Genomic DNA, 26,684 nt, shown 5'->3' with positions numbered 1-26,684 from the left:
CCAGCACTCGTTGCTTGAGCATGTACAGACTATTTTTTCTTGTTATTATTCCCTAAACAATACAGTATAACAACTACTCACATAGCATTTACATTCTATTAGGTATTATAAGTAACCTAGAAATGACTTAAAAGTACAGGCAGTCCCCGGGTTATGAATGAGTTCCGTTCCTGAGTCTGTCTTTAAGTCAGATTTGAAGTCAGAACAGGTACATCCAGTATTACTTAGCATCAGTTAGTCAAACATTTTTCTTAATATATAGTACTGTGGCGACCCATTTCCTGGCACATCTGAACCGACTCACAATTAGATAGCCTACGGGGGTTTGCGAGCAGAGTTTGGAGCCTCTGTGCCATGGGGGGCAGGTTGAGGGAGGCTTAAAAGTGAGGCTGAAGATTTCGAATAAAGTTTTTTTCCTTCGACTGCAGTTACCGACTCCGTGTCGTAATTTTAGCGCTGCGTGTAGCACACCGCTACAATTGGTGACCCCGACAGTCCAAACGATTTTTGGACCAGAAATGACCGACGCCGCCTCTGTTCATGTGGTTTCGTTGAAACTGCCGGGTTTCTGGACACAGCGCCCGAACCTATGGTTCCAGCAAGCCGAAGCCCAATTCCACGTTCGCCAGATCACCTCAGAAGACTCCCGCTACTACTACGTGGTGAGCTCCCTCGACCAGGACACAGCGGCCCAGGTCGTGGAGTTCGTACAGTCGCCCCCGGCAGACGGCAAGTACACGGAATTCAAAGCCCTGCTCCTCAGGACTTTCGGACTCTCACGGCGCGAGCGGGCTGCCAGTTTACTGCACCTGGATGGTTTGGGAGACAGACCTCCATCGGCTTTAATGAATGAGATGTTGTCCCTCGCCAACGAACACACACCCTGCCTCATGTTTGAGCAGGCATTCCTGGAGCAGCTGCCCGAGGACATACGCCTGCTGCTGTCCGACGCGGATTTCAGTGACCCCCGGAAGGAGGCAGCCCGGGCGGACTTGCTGTGGAATGCCAAAAAGGTGAGCGGGGCGTCCATCGGGCTAGTGGAGCGTTTCCACCGTCACCTGAAGTCGGCCCTCATGGCCCGCCTGCGAGGAGCCAACTGGGCGGACGAGCTTCCCTGGGTCCTACTCGGCATCCGCACAGCGCCCAAGGACGACCTGCACGCCTCGTCGGCCGAGTTGGTATACGGCGCGCCCCTGGTCGTCCCCGGGGAGTTCCTACCAGCCACAAGGGGGCAAGAGGAAGATCCCGCAGCGGTCCTGGGCAGACTACGCGAGAAGCTCGGTAACCTGGCCCCCATACCCACTTCACAGCACGGGCGGCACCCGACCTGCGTACCCAAAGACCTACAGAACTGTAAGTTTGTGTTTGTACGAAGGGGCGGGCATCGGCCACCACTGCAGCGGCCATACGAGGGGCCATTTATGGTGCTCCGGAACAACGGGTCCACGTTCGTGCTGGACGTTGGGGGGAAAGAGGAGGTTTTCATGGTGGACAGCCTCAAACCGGCCCATGTGGACCTGGCGCAACCAGCCGAGATTCCAGCACCTCGGCGCAGAGGCCGACCTCCCAAGCAGGTTCTGGCCCAGACTGTGGACATTGGGGGGTGTATCGCTGGTTCTGGGGGGGGGGGTTATGTGGCGACCCATTTCCTGGCACATCCGAACCGACTCACAATTAGATAGACTATGGGGGTTTGCGAGCACAGAGTTTGGAGCCTCTGCGCCATGGGGGGCAGGTTGAGGGAGGCTTAAAAGTGAGGCTGAAGATTTCGAATAAAGTTTTTTTCCTTCGACTGCAGTTACCGACTCCATGTCGTAATTTTAGCGCTGTGTGTAGCACACCGCTACAGTACATACTTTACCTTTCTCTGCATATAAAACACTTAAGAAACATACGTATTTCAATAGTTAAATCACTGCATTGCTTAGTAATAATTGTAGCTTTCATCGGGGCAGGGCTTTTCACATTCTCCATTAAAATTGTTCCGATCATTGACTGTAGCCTAACGTTTTTCCAATGACCGATGGCGTTTCACCTCTTTCCGATCACTTTATTACTTCCACCTTATTTTCAATCACGATCGTGATTAGTTTTGTGAACAGAAACACAGTGGATTCAGCGCTGCACCGCCAGGTCCTAATGACTACCACACGGAGACAAGTTAAATAAAGTCCAGGGTTCCGCTGGGTCCTAAAGCCCACTGCACTGATACATGTTAAATAAGGGACTTGAACATCCACGAATTTTGGTATCCGCGGGGGGTCCTGGAACCAATCCCCCGCGGATAAGGAGGGCTGACTGTAATAGTGCTGGATCAAACTTTGTATGAGTTCACTCTTTCCAAGAGGATCCCTAATGACAAGATCGCTAATTTTACCTGCCTCATTGCACGGGACAGATCCAAGATAGCATATTCCCTTGTAGGTTCAGTAACACGCTGTTCAAGCCATCATGGATGCATTCTATGAAGTTCTCCTCAAGTCTGCCTCAACCAACTTGATTCACTCAATCTATGTGCAAGTTTAAGTCCCACATGACTTTACATTACTTAGACATTTCTCAGTTTATTGCCTACTCCAACAATTCTTGCAACACAAACAAGACAAAAAGAACAAGCAGAAGGCATAGAAAAAGTGAAAAAATCAGCAGGATTTGCTATCTGAAAGATGTCACCTGAGGAATTGTTCACCAGTGCCACATTGATCAGTTATTTTTTTTAAATACAGAACGGATTTGATGAAAAACTACAAAGATTGCCAAACAACCAATATACAAAAAAAAAACAACTGCGCAAGGCAAGTCACGTTGGGAGTGTATTTTATTTGAGCCAATTAAAAGGAGGGAGACGCGAGCAGAGCAGCCCGGTGTTAAGAGTATGGGGTTTTGGTGAAAACGGGCTTGAGCAAGCACAGGTGGCGGTTCTAAGTAAGTTTCTAGTAAGTTTTTTTCCCCTCTTTCTTTGCCAATTAAAACATAGCTAGAGCACTGAGAATGAGTCCAGAGTTAGTAGGATGCCCTTTGCCTGAGATGTGGGAACTCTGGAAGACCTTCAGTCTCCCTGATAACTGCGTCTGCACAAAGTGCACTCAGAGACCATATTAAGGAACTGGAGCTGCAGCTCGATGACCTTTGGCTCTTACAGGAGAGTGAGAAGGTGATAGATAGAAAGTATAGGGAGGTAGTCACCACTAAGTTGCAGGAGACAGATACCTGAGAGACTGTCAGAAGAGGGAAAGGAAATGGGCTGCCAGTGCAGAATACTCCTGCGGCTGTTCCCCTCAACAGTAAATATACTGCTTTGGCTACTTTTGGGGGGCACAATGTACTGGGGAGAAACTGCAGCGAGCAGATCTCTGGCACTGAGTCTGGCTCTGTGCTTCCGAAGGGAAGTGGGGGAGAAGAAGACTGCAGTAGAAATTGGGGGTTCCGTAGTCAGAAGAGCAGACAGGAGATTCTGTGGACATGGAACAGAAACCCAGATGGTATTTTGCCTCCCAGGTGCCAGGGTCAGAGATGTTTCAGATGAGGTCCTCTTTCTCAGGGAGGAGGATGAGCAGCCCAGAGGTCTCGGTACATACTAGTACCAACGACATAGGTAGGAAAAGGAAGGAGGTCCTGAAGAGAGAATACAGAGACTTAGAAAGCTGAAAGGGTAGTAATCTCTGGATTGCTGCCTGTGCCACGCACCAGTGAGTGTAGGAATAGGATGATTTGGCAGGCAAATGTGTGGCTGAGGAATTGGTGTGGGGGGGGGGGGGGGCAGGGTTTCAGAATTCTGCATCATTGGGATCTCTTCTGAAGAAGCTAAGACCTGTACAAAAAGGATGAGTTCTACCTGAACTTGAGGGGTCCAATATCCTTGAGGGCAGGGTTGTTAGAGCTACTAGGGAGGGCTTAAACTAATTTGACAAGGGGATGGAAACCAAAGTGATAGGGCTGGGCTGTTGGTATACAACTAGATGCAGTGTGTAGTGAGACTATAAGGAAGAACAGGCAGATGATAGGACAAAACTGCAGGCAGAGAGTTGAGTTGAAGTATAACATGGGAGCAAAATCAAAAAGGGTGATGAATACAAGACTGGAGATGTTATATTTGCATGCACCCAGTATATGAAATAAGGTAGGTGATCTTGTAGTATAGTTAGAGATTGGCAGGTGTGACATTGTGGGCATCACTGAGTCGTGGCTGAAAGATGATCATAACTGGAAGCCTGACAAGGAGACACATTGCATCGAAAGGACAGGCAGGTAGGCAGAGGGGTTGGGGTGACTCAGTTGGTAAAAAAAATGAAATCATATCATGAGTGTTGTAGAGAGGACATCGAACAGTAGTCAGGGTATGGGATACAAATTACAACAGGAGATGGAAAAGGCAGAAGAAAGAAGGGCAATGTTACCATAGTGATGAGGGATTTCAACATGCAGGTAGATTGGGAAAATCAGGTTGGTGCTGGATCCCAAGAGAGGGAGTTTGTATGATGCCTACGAGATGGATTTTTAGTGCAGATTGTAGTTGAGCCCATTAAGGGAAAGGAAGTTTTGGACAGGTGCTTGTGTAAAGAATCAGATTTGATTAGGGAGCTTAACGTAAGGGAACCCTTAGGAGGCAGTGATCATAATATGATAGAATTCAGCCTGCAGTTTGAGAGGGAGAAGATAAAGTCAGATGTCAGCAGGGAGAAAAGAGCATGGCCTGGAAGCTGAGGGCCCGTTATGATGGGTGCTGCTTTCTTTTGCCAGCGCTCAATCGTAGGTAGGATGGGAGAGCTGTTGAGAATCCCATGGAACAATAGAAAAGTATAGGAAAGTATTCTCTGGAGTCTGAGCTAACATTTATCTCTGCATTAGCATACCTACTGCTAATAAAATGGTCCTTATCACACTGCTGTTAGTGGGAGTTTCCAGTCTATAACATGGCAGCTTGTATTTCTGCTGTGAGAGGGAGGCACTGTGACACACAGAGATAACATCACAATAATTAAACAGAATCTGCCAAGGCCCATGCCTGGGGATTACTTTAAAATTAGCCAGGGAAAATATATGGAATCAAACATTACCTCCCAAATTCACACACACACACACACACACACACAATGCTGGAGGAACTCAACAGCGTCGACGGAGGGCGGAGGGGAATAAACAGTCAACGTTTTGGGCTGAAATCCTTCATCAGAACTGGAAATGAAGGGAGGGAGAAGCCAGAATAAGAAGATTGGGTGGTCGGGGGGAAGGGGTACAGGCTGGCAGGTGGGTAGGTGAAACCAAGTGAGGGGGAAGGTGGGTGGGGGAAGGTGGATGAAGTGAGAAGCTGTGAGGTGATAGGTGGAAGTGGTAAAGGGCTGAAGGAGGAGGACTCGGATAGGAGAAGGATAGTGAACCATGGGGGATAAGGAGGAAGGAGGGATACCAGAGGAAGCTGATGGGCAGAAGAGGAGAAGGGAAGGGGTAAAATGAGACCCAGGACGGGGAATGGAAAAGGAGAGGGGGTGGGGAAGTTAGTGAAATCAAAATTCATGTTGTCAGGTTGGAGGCTATCCAGGCAGAATATGAGGTGTTACTCCTCCAACCTGAGAGTGGCCTCATTATGGCAGTAGAGGCGACCACACACCGACATGTCGGAATGGGAAGGGGAATTAAAATGGCTGACCGCCAGGAAATCCTGCTTGTTATGGACCTTTCAAATGATCCAGAGGAAGTGAGCAAAGTCAAGGTTTATTGAGCAGGAGTTGGTTTAACAGGCATTTTGCCTGATCTGTGCGCATTTCTAGAATTATCTGCTTGCGTTTTAGATTTTCAGTATCTATATTTTTGTATTTGCACTCAAACAACCATGAAAGACCACTGTTAAATGCAAAATGCTCTTCCACCCTCCCTCAGAAAGGCACTGATATGATGCTCCCAAGCAGTCATCTTCCATCAACATAGTTCTGTATTTAGACAGTGAATACTGCCAAACTACTTGTAGAGGGTTGTTGGGAGCCTGGGAGTGAGGGGGAGCTGGGTGCAGGGTTGCAGTCTGGAAGAAAGGATAGCTGGCAATCACATTGATGAGCCTTCCAGCTCCAGACCATGAATGGTCATCGTAACCCTTACGACAAAACGGACTGCAGATTCTAAAATCCGGAACAACAAATTAAAAACTGTCCAGACGGAGAGTCCTGACATGAAACATCAGCTTACATCTTTTTGCATCACAAAAAGTGCTTCACCCACCGAGTTACTTCAGAAACTCTGACGGTTACTTCCAAATTATTCCCAGCCCAGGAACCTGAGAATGGAGGTGGTCGAGTAGTCGACAACTATAGAACCATGTATATAACTAATAAAAGGTAGGTTAAAAGAAGCACTCCAACCATACTAGGCCTTCCTGAACTTCCTACCTAGTCAAAGGCTTTTGTCCCTGGTGATTCTACAGCATCCCAAAATGTTAATGACAAAAAATATTACAACTTGAGACATAAACAGCTAGAGATTCAAGATTGTTCACTACCATTCTTCAGCATGCGAGTCAAAAGAACAAATATAATTGTTACTCCCGATCCAATGCATCATAAAAGTACACAATGAAAATAAAACAATAAATATAAAAGCAGTCCTATAAACACAACGTCCAGGTAAATGAGTGTAGCTATCTAAGGTACTTATCTGCTAGAGGAAGAATCATTGCAGACACGACCCAGCCAGCAAACTGCCTTTTCCAAAAGCTCCCTTCTGGAAAGCACAATCGGGCTATTAAAACAAAATCTTCATGTCATCTTAAAAGCTTCTTCCCCCAGGCAGCTAATCAGATCAACTATTCTAGTCAGACCGCCACCCCCTCTATCTATTAGCCCCATTTCTGCGCTGCACTGTAAACACATTAAACTACTTTTTGTAATCCGGTTTACATTGCAAATATATGCTGGTGTTTATTTATTCATTCCCTATCACTTCACCTCCCCCCACCACCCGCTAACCCAACTACCTTCCCCCTCACCTGGTTGCAGCTATCACATGCCAGCTTCCCCACCCCCACCCCCACCCTCTTATTCTTCTATGTGGTGGTTCGCTGGGGCTATGACACCAAGAGGGGTGATGAAGACAGACTCAATAAACTGATGAGAAAGACTGTCTCCGTTATAGGAGTCAAACTGGACACATTGGAGGCTGTGGTAGAACAAAGGACCCTATGGAAAATCCTGGAAATTCTGGAGAATGGTTCTCACCCTCTGCATGCACAGCAAATACAACACAACAGAATCAATGGAAGACAGCACCCAACAGGATGGACAAACAACCAACGTGCAAAAGACAACAGATGTGCAAATACTAAAAAAAATTGAAAATCGAGAACATGAGATTAAGAGTTCTTGAAAGTGAGTCCAAAGGTTATGGGAACAGTTCAGTGATGGGGTGAGTGAAGTTATCTTCTCTAGTTCAAGAGCCTAATGGTTGAGGGGTAATAACTGTTCCTGAACCTGGTGGTGTGGTTTGTGAGGCTTCTGTACCTCCTTCCTCATGGCAAAAGTGAGAAGAGAGCATAGCCCGGATGTTGGGGTCCTTGATGATGGATGCTGCTTTCCTGTAACAGCACTCTGTGTAGATGTGCTCAATGATGGGGAGCACTTTATCCGTGATGGAACAGGCTGTATCCACTACATTTAGTAGGCTTCTCCGTTAAAGGGCATTATTGTTGCCGTATGAGGCCAATATACTCTCCATCACACATCTACAGAAGTTTGTCAAAGTTTTAGTTGTCATGCCATATCTTTCAAAACTTTTAAGGAAGTAGAGGCACTGCCATGCTTTCTTTGTAATGGCACTTATCTACTGCACTTAGGACGATCCTCAGGAAAGATAACACTGAGGAATTTAAAGCTACTGACCCTCTCTCTCTCTCTACCTCTGATTCCCCGATGAGGACTGGCTCATAGACCTCTAGTTTCCTCTTCCTGAAGTTAATAATCATCTCCTTCATCTTGCTGACATTGAGTGAGAAGATGTTGTTTTGTCACCCAGGCCTTTAATACTGATTCGTCACCACCATTGATTCGGTCCACAACTGTGGTGTCTTCAGCAAACTTGAACGTGGCCCTGGAGCTGTGCTTAGCCTAAGTATAAAGCGAGTAGAGCAAGGGGCTAAGCACACAGTCTTGAGGTGCGCCTGTGCTGATGGTGGTTGTGGAGAGGACGTTTTTGCCAATCTGAACTGACTGGGGTCTGTAAGTGAGGAAATCAAGGATCCAATTGCTCAAGCAGGTATTGAGGCCAAGGTCTTGAAGCTTATTGACTAATTTTGAGGGGATAATTGTATTGAATGCTGAGCCTTAGTCAATGAAAAGCATCCTATTACATACATCTTCACTTCCTGGGTTGAGTGAAGAGCCAAGGAAATGGCATCTGCTGTTTATCTATTGTGACAGAAGGCAAATTGGAGTGGATTCAAATCTTCAGGCAGTAGTTGATATTTTTCATTACTAACATCTCTAAGCACTTCATCACAGTAGGTTACTGGACAATAGATATTGAGGCAGGTTACCATATTATTCTTTGGCATCGGTACAATTGAGGCCTGTTTGAAGCCTATCCAGATGGAATACAAGGTATTGCACCTCCAACCCAAGAGTGGCCTCACTGCAGCAGTAGTGGATGGGAATGGGGAGTAGAATTAAAGTGGGTGGCCACTAGGAGATACTGCTTTTTCTGGAGGATGGAGCGGAACAATTGCAACACCTGCCCCCACACCTCCTCCCTCACTACCATTCAGGGCCCCAAACAGTCCTTCCAGGTGAAGCAACTCTTCACCTGTGAGACTACAGGGGTCATCAACTGTATCCGGTGCTCCCGGTGTGGCCTCCCGTATATCGGTGAGACCCGGCGTAGATTTGGAGACCACTTTGCTGAGTACCTATGCTTTGCCTGTCAGAAAAAGCAAGATCTCCCAGTGGCCACCCAATTCAATTCTATTCTGACATGCCAGTCCATGGCCTCCTCTACTGCCACAATGAGGCCACACTCACGTTGGAGGAGCAGTGCATTAAATTCTGTCTGGGTAGCCTCCAACCTGATTTCTTGAACTTCTGGTAATGTGCCATTCCCCTGCACCTTCACCATTCCTAATTCCCCATTTCCCTCTCTCATTTATCTCCTTACCTGCCCGTCACCTCCCTCTGGTGCTCCACCACCTTCCCTTTCTCCCATGGCCTTCTGTCCTCTCCTATCAGAATCGACTTCCCAGCTCTTTACTTTTTCCTTTCGCCTCTCCCAGGCCTACTGAGTTCCTTCAGCATTATGCGTGTTGCTTGGATCTCCAGCATCTGCAGATTTTCTCCTGTTGGGATCAAAAATGGCTGCAGAGGGTTGTAATCTCAGCCAGCTCCATCATACAGCAGCCTCCCAGCATCGAACACATCTTCAAAAGGAGATGCCTCGAAGAGACAACATCTCATAGCCGAGGTATTCAGTGAATTTTGACCAAAGTTAGAGCCTATGGCTTTGGACAAAGGTACGAATGATGAGCCAGGTTCAAGATAGAGCAAAAGCCAAAATGTGATCTTTGAATTGGAAACCATTGAAGCAAATATATTACACATGCATTTTCAAGAGAGGATTTGAAATACTGGAGTCATAGTGCACTACAGCACAGAAACAGACCCTTCGGCCCATCTTGTCCATGCTGGACTATTATTTTGCCTAGTTCCATCAACTTGCACCCAAACCATAGCCTTCCACATCCCTCCCATTCATGTAGTTATCCAAACTTCTCGTAACTGTTGAAATTGAACCCGCATCCACCATTTCCCACCCTCAACACCCTCTGTGAAGTAGTTTCACCCCTCAGGTTCCCCTTAAATATTTCACCTTTCAATCTTAACTTATGATCTCTAGTTCTAGTCTAAAACAGCCTCAGTGGAAAATAAGCTTGTCAGTGTTAACCCATCTACACCACTCATAATTGTTTATGCCTCTGACAAATCTCCCCTCATCATCCTACGCTCCAGGGAATAAAATCCTAACCGATGCAACTTTTCCCGATAACTCAGGTCCTCTAGTCCTGACAGCACCCTTGTAAATTTTCTCTGCACTCTTTCAATCTTATTGATATCGTTCCAGTAGGTAGGTGACCAGAACTGCATCAATATTCCAGATTTGGTATCGCCATCTCATACAACTTCAACATAACATCACACACTAACATTTCATACAACCTCAACATAGCATCCCAACTCCTGTACTCAGTACTCTGATATGTGGAATTCCAGGTTCAATGACACTGCATGGGATTGTTGTTATTTTATTGCAAACCATTGACTCAGTACAGGTTCCTTTCCAGTTGTCTTGCCCTCTCCTTGCACTGCCAGATTGTTGGATCCAGAACCTAGCGAAAAACTCAATTTCTGCTGTTTTTGTGGTACAAGGTTTCAACCTTCACCACCACTCTCTGAAGAAGTTAACTCACACTGGCACAGTTCCATTGTTACTGCCTACACCAATTTCCTTATCACACACCACATCATGGGTGATATAGCAAAGCCAATTCACCAGTCTACTCAAAGGAAAAGACAAGAACGACTGGAAGAAAGCTACACAGGTACAGGGAGAATGGGCAAGCTCCATGCAAAAGGGACTAGAGATCAGGATGAAGCTTGGAAATTGGGTATCTGTGGCATTAGTATCTGCTGCACACACTATCACCTAACAGCGGATCTTGGGACAGCTCATCAAGGGCAAGTTTCTCTCCTGAATTTCTTTTAGACAAGAGAATCAACCTCCTGAGCGGCAAAGGGTTGCAACATACTCCTCATCATTGTTCATTCTTCGTGATAGCACTCAGCTGCAATCTCCATTGATATCGTGGCTTAGACTTGTTTATTTTAAAAGTTTGTGGGGATGGTTTTGGGGGCGGAGATGTAAGGTAGGGATCAGGTGAGGGTGTAGGACAGGGGTTTGGGGAGCTAGAGGTCAGATTAGGGTTTAGGGGCAGGGATGCCCCCAACATATTCTCAGGTATGTTGGTTGTTAACTGAAATTACTTATTTCAAATTGAATCCAATCAACAAAAGACAAGGAAGATGCACACTATATGGCTAAACCTATTCTGATATTTCTCTTCCAGACACATACATACACGCACACAGCAATAGGCAAACAACACAAGTGGGGATTGTCACAGTATTTACAAGTTTCACAAACTTAATTTCACTTCAGTTCAGATTTGATTAGATTAGTTTTACTTGTCATGTATTCCTTGAAACCTACAGTGAAATGCATTTTTTGCGTCAATGATCAACACAGTCCAAGAATGTGCTAGAGGCAGTTCAGTGTCACCACACAACATAGCAGGCCCACAACTTATTAGCTCCAACTCAAACGTCTTGGGAATGCAAGAGGGAATTGGAGCACCTGAAGGAAACTCATGTGGTTATGGGGAGAACGTACAGTAAGGAGTTAATTTTTTACAGCTGGCATTGTAAAGCATTACACTAATCACTACATTATGGTGCTCACAACAAATGCTCAGATTAATCCCATAAAGTGAAAACGATTACTTTAAATGAAACAGGCCACAACTATCTAAAAGTTTTATCTAAATAAAGTAATTTTTGAATCAGTCATTTACTCTCCCATTTTCCATTCTTTTTAAAACAGTAGTTTTAAAGTTAAAAAAATGTAGAAGACCTTTTAAAGCTACCTACCTGTCTTTACAGTTACTAACCATCAGCCATCTGGCTCCTGAACCAGCAGGGACAACTTCACTCTCCTCAGCTCTGAACTGATTCCACAACCTAAGGACTCTACAACCCATGTAGTCAGTATTATTCATTTATTTTTTGTATGTGCACAGTTTGTCTCCTTTTACCCATTGCTTGCTTGTCAGTCTTTGTGTGTAGATTTTTAATAATTCTACTGTATTCCTCTGCTCTACTTTGAATGCCTGCAAGAAAATGAATCTCTGGGTAATACATGGTGAAATGTACTGTAGGCACTTTGATCATACACTTACTTCTTCAACCACTGCTTCTGTAAGTCACATGAGAACAATGGACACAACTAGTCTTAATGGAAGACTGCTTCTACAAGTTGTACAAGTTCTACAAGTAAGTATCTGCCAGGTTACAGTGGGAAATAACCTATCAAATCTTCACCTCAACGATGCTGGCATGAGGAAATGTCAAAGTGCAAAGTAAATGTATAGTCATATACTCATAATTACTCATTTGTTTGATATGTGCCGTGTCATATGATGTAGGCAATCATGTCTTTCCGTGACTATGATTGTTCTTGGCAAGTTTTTCTACAGAAGTGGTTTGCCTTTGCCATCTTCTGAGCAGGGTCTTTACAAGACAGGTGACCTCAGCCATTATCAATATCTTCAGAGATGGTTGGCCTAGCATCCGTGGTCACATAACCAGGACTAGTGTTATGCACCAATTGCTCACACGACCACAAACCACCTGCAGCCATGGCTTCACATGACCCTGATTGGAGGGGGTTGAGGGGGGCTAAGCAGGTGCTATACCTTGCCCAAGGGTGACTGGCAGAAGGAAGGAGCACCTCACACCTCCTTTGGCAGAGACATTTATCTCCACCCCATAACCCAATTTACCATTATTTGCTCATTTATTCACACACTCACTTAGTACATGTTTGTAGTCTTCTGCTGTTGTAATCCATTCACTTCAAGGTTTGAAGTGTTATGCATTCGGAGATGTTTTTCTGCACACCACTGTTGTAACATGTGGTTATTTGAGTTACTGTTGCCTTCCTGTCGGCTTGAACCAGTCTGGCCTTTCTCCTCAACTCTCTCATTAACAAGTTCACCCACAGAACTGCTGCTCACTGGTCGCAGTTTCTGAGATACTCAAGCCATGCCATCCAGCACCAACAATCATTCCATGGTCAGAGTCATTTAGATCACATTTCTTCCCCATTCTGCTGTTTGGTCTGAACAACTGAACCTCTTGACCTTGTCTACATGCTTTCATGCACTGAGTTACTGCCACATGATTGACTGATTAGATATTTGCATTAACGAGTAGGTGTACAAGTGAACCAAATAAAGTGCCCACTGAGTGTACCTAGATCATATATAAATACCAAACTCTACAGCTGGACGCCAATAACATATCTTAAAATCAATAATTTTTGCACAATTTACACCTAAACCATTTCCTTCCTTCCAAAAGGTTTTACATCATTACTCTTCTCCCTTCTGCCATCAGGCAAAAGGTACTGAAGCATCCGGGCTGTTACGACCAGACCGTGTAAGTTTCTTCCCCCAAGCCATTAGACTCCTCAATTCCCATAGTCTAGACACACACACACACACACACTCTCTCCACTCCCTTTGCAATTTTTGCTCATTTCTTTCTCAATTCCTGCTAAAACATTGTTTACATTTACATTATTATATTGTAATTTGCCCTTTGCTGTGCCTATTGTCTTGTTTATTAATTATTGTATTGTCTTGCACTGTATTGTTCACTTACGTAGTCCTGTGTATGTCTGAAGTCTAATGTAGTTTTGAGTTGTTTCAGGTAGTGTAGTGTAGTTTTGTGTTGTTTCGTATAACACTATAGTCCTGGAGGAACGTTGTTTCGTTTTTACTGTGTACTGTACCAGCAGTTATGGTTGAAAGACAATAAAAGCGATTTGACTTGACTTGAAATACAGTTTTTAAAATCGCAGCACTCTACAATACTCCCTGAAAGTTTAACTCATCAGTAGTTGTTATTCCCACACAGAACAAAACGATCAAGACAAATGTCAGCATCAAACAATGCTTGCATTTTCTAGAATTGACTAGGGTGATGCATACACAGGTAGTAGTGAGTGGAGCCAAAGATTCAGATTCATTTATTTATCACATATACATACAGTGAGCTCTGTTGGTTGTATTAACAACAAAAGTTCAAAGTTGTAAGTAATTTCGTTAACAATGTACAATTATGTCACCATACCCTACCCTGAGATTCATTTTCTTGTGGGCATTCTTAAGTAAATAGAAAGAAATACAATAGAATCAATGAGAAACATCAGACGACAGTGACAGACAAACAATTAATATGCAAAAGACCACAAAGTGTGCAAATACAAAAAGAAAAGAAAAATACATTAAATGAGCAATAAATATGGAGAATACACACATGTTGCGTATAGTCCTTGAAAGTGAGTCCATAGATTCAACAGTTCTCATTCTTGGAGCGAGTGAAGTTATTCCCTCTGGGTTCAGGAACCTGATGGTTGAGGGGAACTAACTGTTCCTGAACCTGGTGGTGTTGGACTTGAAGCTCCAGTACCTCCTTCCTGATGGCAGCAATGAGAAGAGAGCTTGGCCTGGATGGTGGCAGTCCATAATGTTACATGCTATTTTCTTGCAAAGGGATTCAGTGGTAGGAAGGGCTTTACCTGAGATGGACTGGGCCGTATCCACTACTTTTTTTGCAGGCTTCTTTGTTCCATGCCAGGCTATGATACAACCAGTCAGTATACTCACCACCACACTGAGGATTTTAATGTTTCTAACTCTCTCCACCTCTGATCCCCTGATGAGGACTGGCTCTTGCACCTCTGGTTTCCTCCTGCTGTTTGGTTTTGCTAACATTGAGTGAAATGTTGTGGCACCATTCAGACAAATATACTGATCTGTTGCCACCTTTGATTCGGCTGACGACAGTGGTGATCTCAGCAAACTTAAATGTTTAAATAAAACAACAGCAGCAAAAAAACAAGCCCCTTTTCCATCCTCCTGGGGCATACAATTCCACCCTGCCACAGTCTCTGACCACATTACAAATGTACAAAGTGCATGCAGAGAGATTTAACATTCTTCTTCAAAAGTATCTAATTTAAATTCCTGCGCACTCCCCTATCATTAGATAAGAAGCATTTGAGGCCAAATTCCACATTAACTTATGGAAGTTTGATGCAACACCTTGACCAGACTCCAATTGAGATCATCTACATTGGCACAGGTCACATTCTGGGTCTGTACAATTTAGTTTTGTGCTAAACCTTTAAACTAGCTATTTAATAGAGGGCCCTAGCAGATTGATAAACTTAGCCAGATTCAGTTCTACGGACTAGGGCTTAACTCCATGCAGCTAACACCCATGGGAACATACTTCAATAAAGCCCTTGGACAGGAAGTAGAAAAAATGTCTCAGTTGTCATTCTGTTACAAACAGAAAAGGACTCCTGGAGATCGAAGAACATTTGGCTAAAGTCCTGAACTCAACCAAAGAATATTGTTTCATAGTATGATTATGATAAGGATGGTCAATAATAAAAAAAATCATAATGCAACTATTGAGAAATCACTCTAAATTCATTATAGCTCTCAAATGTTTTGTAAACAAATCCAAGGATTTCAGTTACAATATTGAATTTGGAACGTAATCCACAATGAAACTATCATGATCTCCTAAAGTCAATGACAACTTTATTTTTGTACTAGAATAGAGCAATATTTCATTCCCCCATTTATCGAAATTTAAAATCAAATGGATAAGCCAACCCTGCAAATTTATAGTTTCTCTGATTGCATCCATTAAACCGACTCAAGGATCTCCCTTTACATCCTTCCATCACTACACTGCTGTTATGTTTTTAACTCCAAAATGTAGAAGCTAATTAAAAGCGGAAACAGAGTCAGGAATAATGTGTCTAGTTTCATTTTTACCTTAAGTGAGGTGCACTTGTATGACATGGTGGCATGATGACGTATGCCATTCATGTACTTTTACATATAACCCATAATGAATTACTTAAACAAAGAATGCTTAATCAAACAATATATTTATAATGTTTTCATGCCCGAAACGTTGACTGCTCGTTTCCACGGATGCTGCCCCACCTGCTGAGTTCCTCCAGCTTGTTTGTACGTGTTGCTCTGACCACAGCATCTGCAGCGTACTTTGTGTTTAATATATTTATAATATTGCTCAAATATCATTGAAATATTAAATACACAACAACTACGAGTTTCCCCAACTCTTCAACCATCACTCATCTCAACTCTGAACTTATTCCACAACTTACAGACTTACTTTCAAGAACTCTACAACCCATGTTCTCAATATTACTTATTTATTACTATTATTCTTTTTTTTTCTTTTTGCATTTGCACAATTTGTTGTCTGTTGCACTCTGGTTGTTTGTTCATCTTTGTATGCTTTTCATTGATTCTACTATATCTACAATGAATGCCCGTGAGAAAATGAACCATAGGGTAGTGTATGGTAACATTTACTGACAATGTTTTCCTTTTTATTCATTGGTCAGGCCTTGTGGCCCTTCTACACTTTGTGTCTTTAGAACCAAATTTAAACATTGCATTCAAGACATATTTGCTTCGGAGATGATAAAGTATTCAACTCTTCTGGTTAGGGAGATCAAGTTACTTTTTTAAGCTTTGTTGACTGGCACTCCTCTCTATCTGAACATTTTCTATACTCAGACAACTAAAGTTCCTAATTCTCTTAATACATAGATGTTAACACATCATTATTAAGTGCCCATATACACTATGTTACAATTAACTATATTAAATTCATTCACCACTCCTCTCCCAGTTTTGATTCAGTAGTTCTGAACTACTTTCCTTGATATAATTGACCCTCCCAATTTATCTGAGAATTTGACCTGTTTTCATTTAATTTCTAAATGAATTAATTAAAGTCTTCCACTCCTCTTCAGCCAAACAGAACTTCTTCATTTTCTATCAGTGATCAAGTTTAACCCTGAATCACCTGTGGTATTTACTTTTTATTTAGAGATACATCACGGTAACAGGTGCTTCCAGCCCAATGAACCTATGCCGCCCAATTACACCCATGTGAGCAGTTAAGCTACTAACCTGTACGTCTTTGGAATATGGGAGGAAACCAGAGCTTCCGGAGGAAACTCTGGGGAGAATATACAAGCTCCTTACAGGCAGCAGCAGGAATTGAACCTAGGTTGCTCGCACTCCAATAGTGTTCTACTAGCCACTATGCCACCTTGCTGCCCTTGAGCTGATGTATCAAATGAAATGATTTATGGAAATGTATGTACAAATGGATTCAACCTTGCTATTAAAAATAATAAATACAATTGCAGTTCTTTGATAGACCTAAAACATTATCTCTCTTCCCCAAGGACGCTGTCTGAGCAACTGAGTATCCTATCTTTGTTCCTGATTTCCAGCGATTGCAGTAGTTTTCTTTCCAATCTCTAGGATTTTCCATTATCTACTTCTGAAAAGGAAAGGGATAATCATTCACAAACTTCCCCTTCTGAATGTACTCTCAGCGGTCACTTTATTTAATAGAGTGGAACCCGGTGTGGTCTTCTGCGGCACTATAAGGTTTGAGGTGCTGTGCAGAGATTTTCAGAGATTTTCTTCTGTACACCACTGAGGCAATGTGTGGTTACTTGTGTTACTGGTGCTTTTCTGTCAGCTTGAACCAGTCTGCCTATTCTCCTCCGACCTCTCTCATTAACACGGCATTTTTGCCCACAGATCTGCCACTCACTGGACGCTTTTGTTTTTTGCACCATTCTGCATGAAAACCCCAGGAGATCAGTAATTTCTGAAGTAATCAAACCACCGCACCTGGCACCAACAATTATTCCATGGTCAAAGTCATGCATATCACATTTCTTCCCCATTCTGATGTTTGGTCTAAACCTTTTGACTATATCTGCATACATTAATGCATTGAGTTGCTGCTGTATGATTGTCCAATTAGATATTTGCATTAACAAGGTGTACAGGTGCATGTAATGAAGTGACCACTGTTGTGTATATTATCTGCTATTTCAATACTGATAATCTTTGTCTACTCTGGATAAGCAACCTATTCATAGAGGACTCAGATATAGACTAATTGGAGCTGAGGATTTGGGATAGTGACCATGTGGGGAAGGACAATGGTGGCAACAGGAAAAATTCAGTTTCATTCATGGATGATGATGACCATTTCTGGGTCATAGAACATCTTTCCTGTAATACCATGGGTTCTTATCTTGCTAAGCAGTCTCATGTGCGACACTGTGTCAAGGTCTTCTGAAAATACGAGTACAGTGCATCCACTGACTATCCTTTGTCTGTCCGGCCTGTTATTTCCTCAAAGAATTCCAACTGTTTTGTCAGACAAGATTTCCCCTTAAGGAAACCATGCTGACCTTGGCCTATTTTATCATGTGCGTCTAAGTACCCCAAAACCTTATCCCTTATAATGGACTCAAACATCTTCCCAACCACTGAAGTCAGGCTAACTGGCCTATAATTTCCTTTCTTATGCCTACCTCCCTTCTTAAAGAATGGAATGACACTTGGAATTTTCTAGTCCTCCAGAACTATTGCAGAAGCCAGTGATTCTTGAAAGATCATCACTAATTCCTTGACAATCTCTTCAGCCACCTCTTTCAGAACCCTGAGGTGTGGTCTATCTGGTCCAGGAAACTTATCCATCTTCAGACCTTTCAGCTTCCCATGCATCTTCTCCTTACTAATTACAACTATACTCACTTCTACCCCATTAGTCCTGAACTTCTGGCATACTGATAGTGTCTTCTACAGTGAAGAATGACACAAAATATATATTCAGTTCATCTGCCATTTCTTTGTCCCCTATTACTACCTCCCCCATGTCATTTTCCAGCAGTCCAATATACTCTCATCTCTTTTACTCTTCATATATCTAAAACTTTTCATATGTTCTTTGATATATTGGCTAGCTTACTTTCATATTTCATCTTTTCTCTTCTTATGGTTTTTTTGCTTGCCTTCTGTTGGTTTTTAAAAGCTTCCCAATCCTCTATCTCCCCACTAAATTTTGCTATTTTATATGCCCACTCCTTTGCTTTTATGCTATCTTTAACCTTCCTTATCACCCACAATTGCCTCATTCTCCCTTTTGGAGTACTCCTTCATATTTGGGATGTATCTATCCTGCGCCTTCTGAATTGCCCCCAGAAACTCCAGCCATTGCTGATCTACCATCATCTTTGTTAGTGTCTACTTCCAATCAGCTTTGGACATCTCCTCTCTCATGCTACTGTAATACTGGTACATCTGACTTTATCTTCTCCCTCTCAAACTGCAGGATGAATTCTATCATATTAAGTTCACTACTTCCTAAGGTTCCTTCACCTTAAACTCCATAATCAGATCTAGTTCTTTACACAACACCTAATCCAAAACAGCCTTTCCCCTAGTGGGCTCAACCACAAGCTGCACTAAAAAGCCATCTCACTGGCATTCTACACATTCCCTTTCTTGGGATCCAGTACCAACCTGATTTTACCAACCTACCTGACGATTGAAAACCCCTATGACTATCGTAACATTGCCCTTTATACATGCCCTTTCTACCTCCCATTGAAATTTATATCCCACATCCTGGCTACTGTTTAGGGCCCTGTATACAACTCTCATCAGGATCTTTTTACCCTTGCAATTTCTCAACTCTAACCCCAAGAATTCTACATCTGCTGATCCTTTGTCACTGCTTTCTAAGGATTTGATTTCATTTTTTTTAAACCAACTGATCCATCCCAACTGGTTTGGCTACCTGCCTATCCTTTTTATGCAATGAGTATCCTTGGATGTTAAACTCCCAATTTCTTCTTTAAGTCATGCGTCAATGTCATACCTGTCAATCTCTAACTACAAGATCATCTACCTTATTCCATATACTGTGTGCATTAAAATATTACACTTTCAGTCCTGTATTCATCACCCTTTTCAATTTTGTGCCGACATTACAGATGACTGCAATGATTCAATCAAGAGAATCCTCTGTCAATCACAACTGATCCCCTCCCATAAGTACCAACCCCATCACATCCACAGTTCCCTCAAAGTTGCTGCAGAAGTAGATAAAGTTGGTAAGGTGCTTTGGCCTTCATTAGTTGAAGGACTGAGTCCAAGAGTCACGAGGTAATGTTGCAAATCTATAAAACCCTGGTTAGATCACACTTGGAATATTGTGTTCAGTTCTAATCACCTCATTATGGAAGAGATGCAGAAGCTTGAGAGGGTGCAGATGAGACTTACCAGGATGTTGCCTGGATTTTGTCAGCATGTCATATGAGGCTAGATTGAGCAAGTTAGGACTTTCTTCTTTGGATCAAAGGAGGATAAAAAGTGACTTGATAGAAGTGTACAAGATGATAAGAGGCATACATTGAATGGTTAGATACTTTCCCAGGACAGCAATGAGGGGACATAATTTTACGGTAATTGGAGAAAATTATAGGGAGGGATTCCCAGCAAACAAGCATTGGAAATCCTACTTCAATCCAATTGTTTCAATTATGCTTTTGGTCAAAAGTTTGGAATGGACATTAAGGCTCATAAGAGCTACCTTACTGACCTGCATAAATGCTCTTTGTTTAAGTGACTATCTAAATAAGGTGCAATTTATTGATTCCCCCCCCCCCTAATTTTAATCTGCTTTCTGGCCCATAGTGTCCCTTTATAAGACAAAGGAGTAGAATTAGGCCATTCTGCCCATCAAATCTTCTCCACCATTCTGTCAAGGCTGATTTATTATACTTCTCAGCCCCATTCCCCTTCTCCCAATCCCTTTTATGCCCTTACTAATCATGAAGCTATCAGCCACCACTTTAAATATACCCAATGACTTGGCCTCCACAGCCATCTGTTGCAATGAATTCCATAGATTCATCACCCTAGAGATATTCCTCCTCACCTCTGTTCTAAAGGAGAGCTGCCCTTCTATTCTGAATCTGTGCCCCCTGGTCCTGGACTCCCCAGCTAAAGGAACCATCTCCATGTCCACTCTATCTAGGCCTTTTGATATCTGACAGGTTTCAATCTCGATTCTTTAGGTCTAATCTGTAATTGATTCAGTATTATACAAACAAGTCATGCTGGAAATACTCAAAGATTTGGCAGCATCTGTGGTGGGAGCTTTTGTTTCAGGTTTATGTCATTTTATAATCAGCAAATTCTTTTGGGGATTTGGGATCTCTATTTTCACCATCGCTAAAACAAATAACAAATATAAAGTTTTGGACATACTTCTCAGGAATCTTAATATCCATTCCAAATCTTCTCCTGAAAAATTAAATCCATTTCTCACTTCAGAGGTGACTGCTGAACATATCCACCATTGTAATTTTTTTTAACTTGAATATTTTCTGCATTAGTAGTACTTTATGGATTCTTGTTAAAATTATGCAACTTCTGAGGCATTAAAAAAATGAGAGGTGAAAATAGTCATCAAGTCAGACAGCTTCTGTGGAGAGCAATCAGGGCTACTTGCAATGCAGTCTGCTACATTTCCAGATATTGCTACATGGTTGAGGTGATGCGTCGAAACGGTCAACCTTACACGGGATTGTTTTTTTATCCATATCCTCCATTATTGGTGCAATTGTTGTCGCTCCTTCAAACTCGCAAAGTAGATTCTACGATCATTGGTTTTAAAAAGTGGATAACAAATCAAAATAATAACTCGCAAAAGCACCACCCACTCTCCCCCTCCAAAACAAATGCCTCTGCAAGAGGAAGAAACAACTCTTCAAACGTGACAAGAAGTGCTCCTGCCGGCGTTTTGACCGAAGCGGGGCTTCACTTCAGAAGAACAAGCCTTCCAGCCAGATTCTTACAAGTTTGTCCACCCACTGGTGGCTTTGAGGAGCTGGGAATCATAAAAGGATTTTGCCCAGTTTTTTTTTTAAAGTGGAAATCCAAAAGTATGTCCTTCTAAACAGTAATGAAATAAACAGTGTGGTATTGTCAACCGTCGATGGTGCTTGCGTCTGCAGTAAATTCTTCGTGACCGGCTGAATGTTGATGTTGAGCACCGAAGGACCTGGATAGTAGTTGTCCCGTCAGGTCGAAAGACGCCAGGGACCGTGAAGAGTTTTCTTTTGTCTGAGGTGGTGTGTGGGAGTTGCGTATTTAGAAATAAAATAGGGGGCTTTTGATTATTTCCACAGGAGTTGCCCTCTGCTTCTCATGCTTAAGTGAGTTAAGCTGCCAGAATTTACATTGGAGGAAGAGGGGAGGGGGAGAATGTTCCCCATTTCCTCCCCCACCCTAACCGCCCACAAATGCCCAATCGGGCGGGCTTTCAATCGCAGCGGACAGCGGGGGTGCGACTGGTCGCCCGTGGGTCTGGCCCGTGTGTGCGCCGAGTGAGGGGGATTTTAGGTGCGACAGACCCGCCTGAGGAAGGTGAGATCCGAACGCACCGGGGCCCCAGCCAGCCCAGCGTTAGATCACAGACCACCCTCCTCCTCCAACAGCAGGGCGAGGGGGAAGGGAGGTGTCTTCAATCCAAAACAAAGTTCACTTGTTTTTGGAAGTTGAAGCCCCCCCCCCGGGAACTTTTCAGAAAATGGCCGATTAAAGAGCTATGTTGTCGTGGTGCCAAAAACACAAAATTCCACAGCAGCATATAGTTCCCACTAATAACTTTAAAAAAGAGATAAATCTGTACTAATAAAGAAAAATTATGGTTTGCAAAAGTAGGCAGGCTGAGATATGTGGATAAAGGCACCGGTTTGTCGAGTTGGGGGTGGGGGAGAAAGAGAAAGAGACCATTAAAAGATAGAGCAGTGGATAAAGACCGTCAGAACCAGTAGGTTCACTTACTTGTCCGTCTCCTGTGACATATTTCTCTTCAGCTTTATCCTGGGCTTCTCTTCTTGCCGAACTGGACTTTCAAGTCGGTGCGGTGTGGTCTAACTACAGAACCCGGACTACAGGTAATTCCTCTTTTGCGCTCTCTGCAGAACCGGTGCGTTAAGGACAGCCCCTCGATTTACCTGGACTTGCATGAGATTTGCGGGACCGCACGGCAGGGAGGGAGATAAAAATCAGCACTACCCCCCCCCCCCCCACGCCACCACCATCCCAGCCCTCAGGTGTACAATGGTCAGACTGTGAGTAGGCGGGAACAGTAGTAAAGACTGGGGGGGGGGGGTTAACCAAGGGAAATAAAGTGATTTTTTTTAAGGTGTGAAAATGCAGGTTTCAACTGGATGAGGCGCTCGCAGGAGGCTGAGGGAGTTGCGTTTTTGCGAACTGGGCGCTTACAGGTTCCAGTGGGCGGCACTCGCCGTCGAAAGCAGGTAAGTGAGTGGACGGAAGGTGTGTTGATCCGCCTATCTAACTCTCTCTCTCTCTCTCTCTCACACACACACACACACACACACACACACACACACACACACACACACACACACACACACACACACACACACACACACACACACACACACACACTGAGAGCCACAGATACTGCACCTGAGCGAGTGCGCGGAACTACCGTGGGGAGGGGAAACGCGGGCAGATGTGAACCCTGCGCTTCATGCGCGTCCGGAAGACGGAGGGGAGCTGTGAAATGCTAGGGTAAAATAAAGGAGAAGTATTGACTGACGGAGGAAACGGATGATCTCAACAGTCGACGTAGAAGGGAGATGTGACTGCATCTTCGTATAGGAAAGTTATGGAGCCTTCATTCAGAATAATTCTTGTTTAGAAGTATTGCAGTCCTAACTATTCAGTCCATATGTCACTAGCCTGAGATACACTGACAGTCAGCATCTGCTCTGACACCTGTTGTTGGCGCTGGACTGGAAACAAAAGTGAACAAAACTATTCCGTGTAGTTTGTAGCACATACTTTCAGAAAACAACAGTCTGGAGTAGTTTCAAAGGAGTAATCTAATCTCAGGAATCAAATGACAAGTTATAAACCACTGTAGTTTGCTTTGGCGTTTTATAATATGACTTGATTAGATTACTGTTAGCAATTACTCCCAGTAATACTACCTGTTGTTCACCATTCTGACACACACTAGTGGAGATGCTGCCTGGAGACTTGAGATGTGGGATTGGTTATCTATTGAATTTTATTACTTCATTTTCTACAAATCCATTGTAAAATTAGCTGCAAATATAAAAATTAAATTTAAATCAGGATGTGATGATTGTTGATTCATACATACAGGTATACCTAGGTCAGGATTAGAGCTGTGTGTAGATACAGGCATATTCACTGTGCAAAACATGACAAACTTGTCCAACTGTAGGTCTAAATACGCAGAGAAAAAAATGAAAGATTAGCTTTATTTGTCACGTGTACATCAGTGAAACATGCCATTTGCGTCAACAACCAACACAGTCTGAGGATCTGCTGGGGGCAACCTTCATGTGTCACCAGGCTTCCTGCACCAACGTAGCATGGCCACAACTTTCTAACCATAACTGTATACCTGTGGAACAGGAGCACCTGGAGGAAATCCACACGGTCACGGGGACAATCGGAAATTGATCGCAGGTTGCTGAGGCAGTGGTAGTTTTACACTGAACGCTACTCTACCGTGCCGCAAAGGAAATAATTGACCTTGTTTTCAGGTCAGGAAGTGACCTGGAAGTGCGTGTTCAGTGTTGGGGTGAGTGAGGTTGTCCACGTTGATTCGGGAGCCTGGTGGTTGTAGGGTGAGAACTTCCTGGTCCTGGACCTAAGGCTCCCATACCTCCTGACTGATGGTAGTAGTGAGAATAGAGAGAGCATGGTCTGTTTGGTGTGGTCCTTGATGATGGCTTCTGCTTTCCTGTAGATGTGCTCCGGGGTGGAGAGGGCTTTCCCTGTGATGGACTGGGCTGTATCCCCTACATTTTGGTGTTTTCGTACCAGATCACCGTGCAACCAGTCAGGATACTCTGTGCTGTTGTATAAGCTGTCGGCATGCATTGTCGATTCTTGAATATGGAAAATAGCCTGAGGTCCCATTGTACTGCATCTTGCTGAAGAAACCGTTCTTGATCATGGACTATGCCCCACAAAGAGGGCAAAGACAGATTCCACAAAGTGGCAGGATTTGTAATATTTTTGTGGGGAGGAAAGAGAGGAAGAGAGGATGTGTTTGGGACAGCTTACCGCCAGGTTCAGAAACAGTTATCACCCTTCAACCATTAGAATCCTGAACCAGTGTGGATAACTTAACTCACCACAACTCACTTATTTCTCTGTTATTTGTGGGGTTTTTTTGTATTTGCTCAGCTCGTCTTTTGCGCATTGGTTATTTTATCAGTCTCTGTGTGTAGCTTTTTATTGATCCTATTGCATCGCCTTTTTTTCTATAGCGGATGCCTGCAAGAAAATGAATCTCAGGATAGTATACAGTGACATATACGTGAGCTGGGGGAGTGAGGATCAAGTATCAGACTCATCAAGAATTTAGAATTTCTAATGACTTCTGTAATGCCAGGGCTCTGTGGAGTCAGTGTGATGGAACTTGCCTTGAGAATGGAGAGCAGCAAGTGATCATCGGAAAATTTGATATCAAGATAAAAGCACAGATTCCATCGGAATATTTGGAATATGCCTAGGGAAAGTAGGATTCTGCAACATAGATTTTGGACAATTATTTATAAATAATTGTCGAAGTATATCAGTAGAAATCCACAATAAATGCTTTGGTTTTTCAGCATATTGAAACGTTTTTTTTAGTTTTCTTAGATTAGTAGAAATGTTTTGAGGACAGAGAGGGGAATTAGGGGTCAGGTTAGGGTTTCTGGATAGGAATGTTGGGGAACTCAAAGTTCAGAATTCAAATTCCATTTATTATCATAGGTATACAGCCGGAGATTTGTCTCCCTACAGGCAGCTGCAAAACAAAGAAACCAAATGGAACCCATTTAAAGAAGAAGACTGCCAAGCTCCTAATGTGCAAAAAAATCCCCAAATCGTCCAAACAATACAAAGCAAGGAAATAGCACTCAGAACTAAAGTTAACAAAACTGAGTTCAGAGCCATGAAGCCAGTCAACATTGCATCTGGTCCAGGAGCCTGTTGGTTACAGGCCATGGCCTCAGTTCAGTGCAGAGATGAGTAAATCTCACTAAGCAGCAAGCTGAACACTGGCCCATCCCTCACCTCCAGCCCTGACACCCTGACCTTTTCAATCTGGCCTGGTGCTTAAATCTGCCGAACATCAGGTCATTTTATCGCTCTCAGACCAGGGCCCTGTTGCTTTGATATGTTCTTGGGCCTGGGCCCCACTGCCTCGATTTGGCCCTCACCTGACCTTTCCAATCTGGCCTGGCACTTAAATCGTCAAACATTGGCTTGTTCCTAGTTCTTGGACCTGTGCCCTACCAACTCGACTCTGCCTCACCTCAGATCTGCTGCCTTGAATAGGCTCCAAGTCCTCTCCAGCAACAGCCATACATTGACATGTTCCTCGCACTCAGGCCCAGGCCCCGGCCCCATACACACCACATTGCAACTGTCCTGAACCTTCGAGACTTCAGTTCTCACCGCTAAAATGCTAGGTGATGCAGGCGGTTCTGAAGCTCAACTCCAAAAGATAAGTTACAGGCTATTGATTACAGTGATCTTTTTCCAGAAAAAGTGTAATTAATAGAGTAGTAAGTAGCAGTTAGGGCCGGCTGGAGTATAAGCCACTGATATGTGTTCGAAGGCCAGCGACATGGACATGTGACAAAGGACACCCACAGTCCAATGTCGAGCCAGCTGGCCAGCGAGAATGAGGTCTGGTGCCTCCCCCACCCAGATCACCAAGTCATTAGCGTGTTCAGAGTTCATGCAGGCAGGAGGAAAAGAATGAGGGCAGGTGACCTCCTAGGTACACAGGTGGGCAAGACCAGTGTACAAGGTCCAATGCTCAGGTCCTCATTCGTTGTCACCCTAGATCTAAGCCTGAAGGTCAATC

General features: G+C 43.6%; 1 protein-coding gene across 3 annotated transcripts in view; it reads right to left on the bottom strand.

The window, feature by feature from the left end:
• The window catches only part of LOC132395399 (grainyhead-like protein 2 homolog), a 155,554-nt gene extending 132,664 nt beyond the window's left edge, over positions 1–22,890 (bottom strand). For all 3 annotated transcript variants that reach the window (XM_059971922.1, XM_059971932.1, XM_059971942.1), the window contains exon 1: positions 22,595–22,890. In XM_059971922.1, the coding sequence (XP_059827905.1) occupies positions 22,595–22,614 (20 nt within the window). In that variant the 5' untranslated portion in view covers positions 22,615–22,890. The remainder of the gene's footprint in view (positions 1–22,594) is intronic.
• Between the last annotated feature and the right edge of the window lie 3,794 nt (positions 22,891–26,684).

Source organism: Hypanus sabinus, chromosome 1 (genome assembly GCF_030144855.1).
Source record: "Hypanus sabinus isolate sHypSab1 chromosome 1, sHypSab1.hap1, whole genome shotgun sequence".
Taxonomy (NCBI): domain Eukaryota; kingdom Metazoa; phylum Chordata; class Chondrichthyes; order Myliobatiformes; family Dasyatidae; genus Hypanus; species Hypanus sabinus.
Note: the sequence above shows the minus strand (reverse complement) of the source record. Positions and strands in the feature narration are given on the sequence as shown.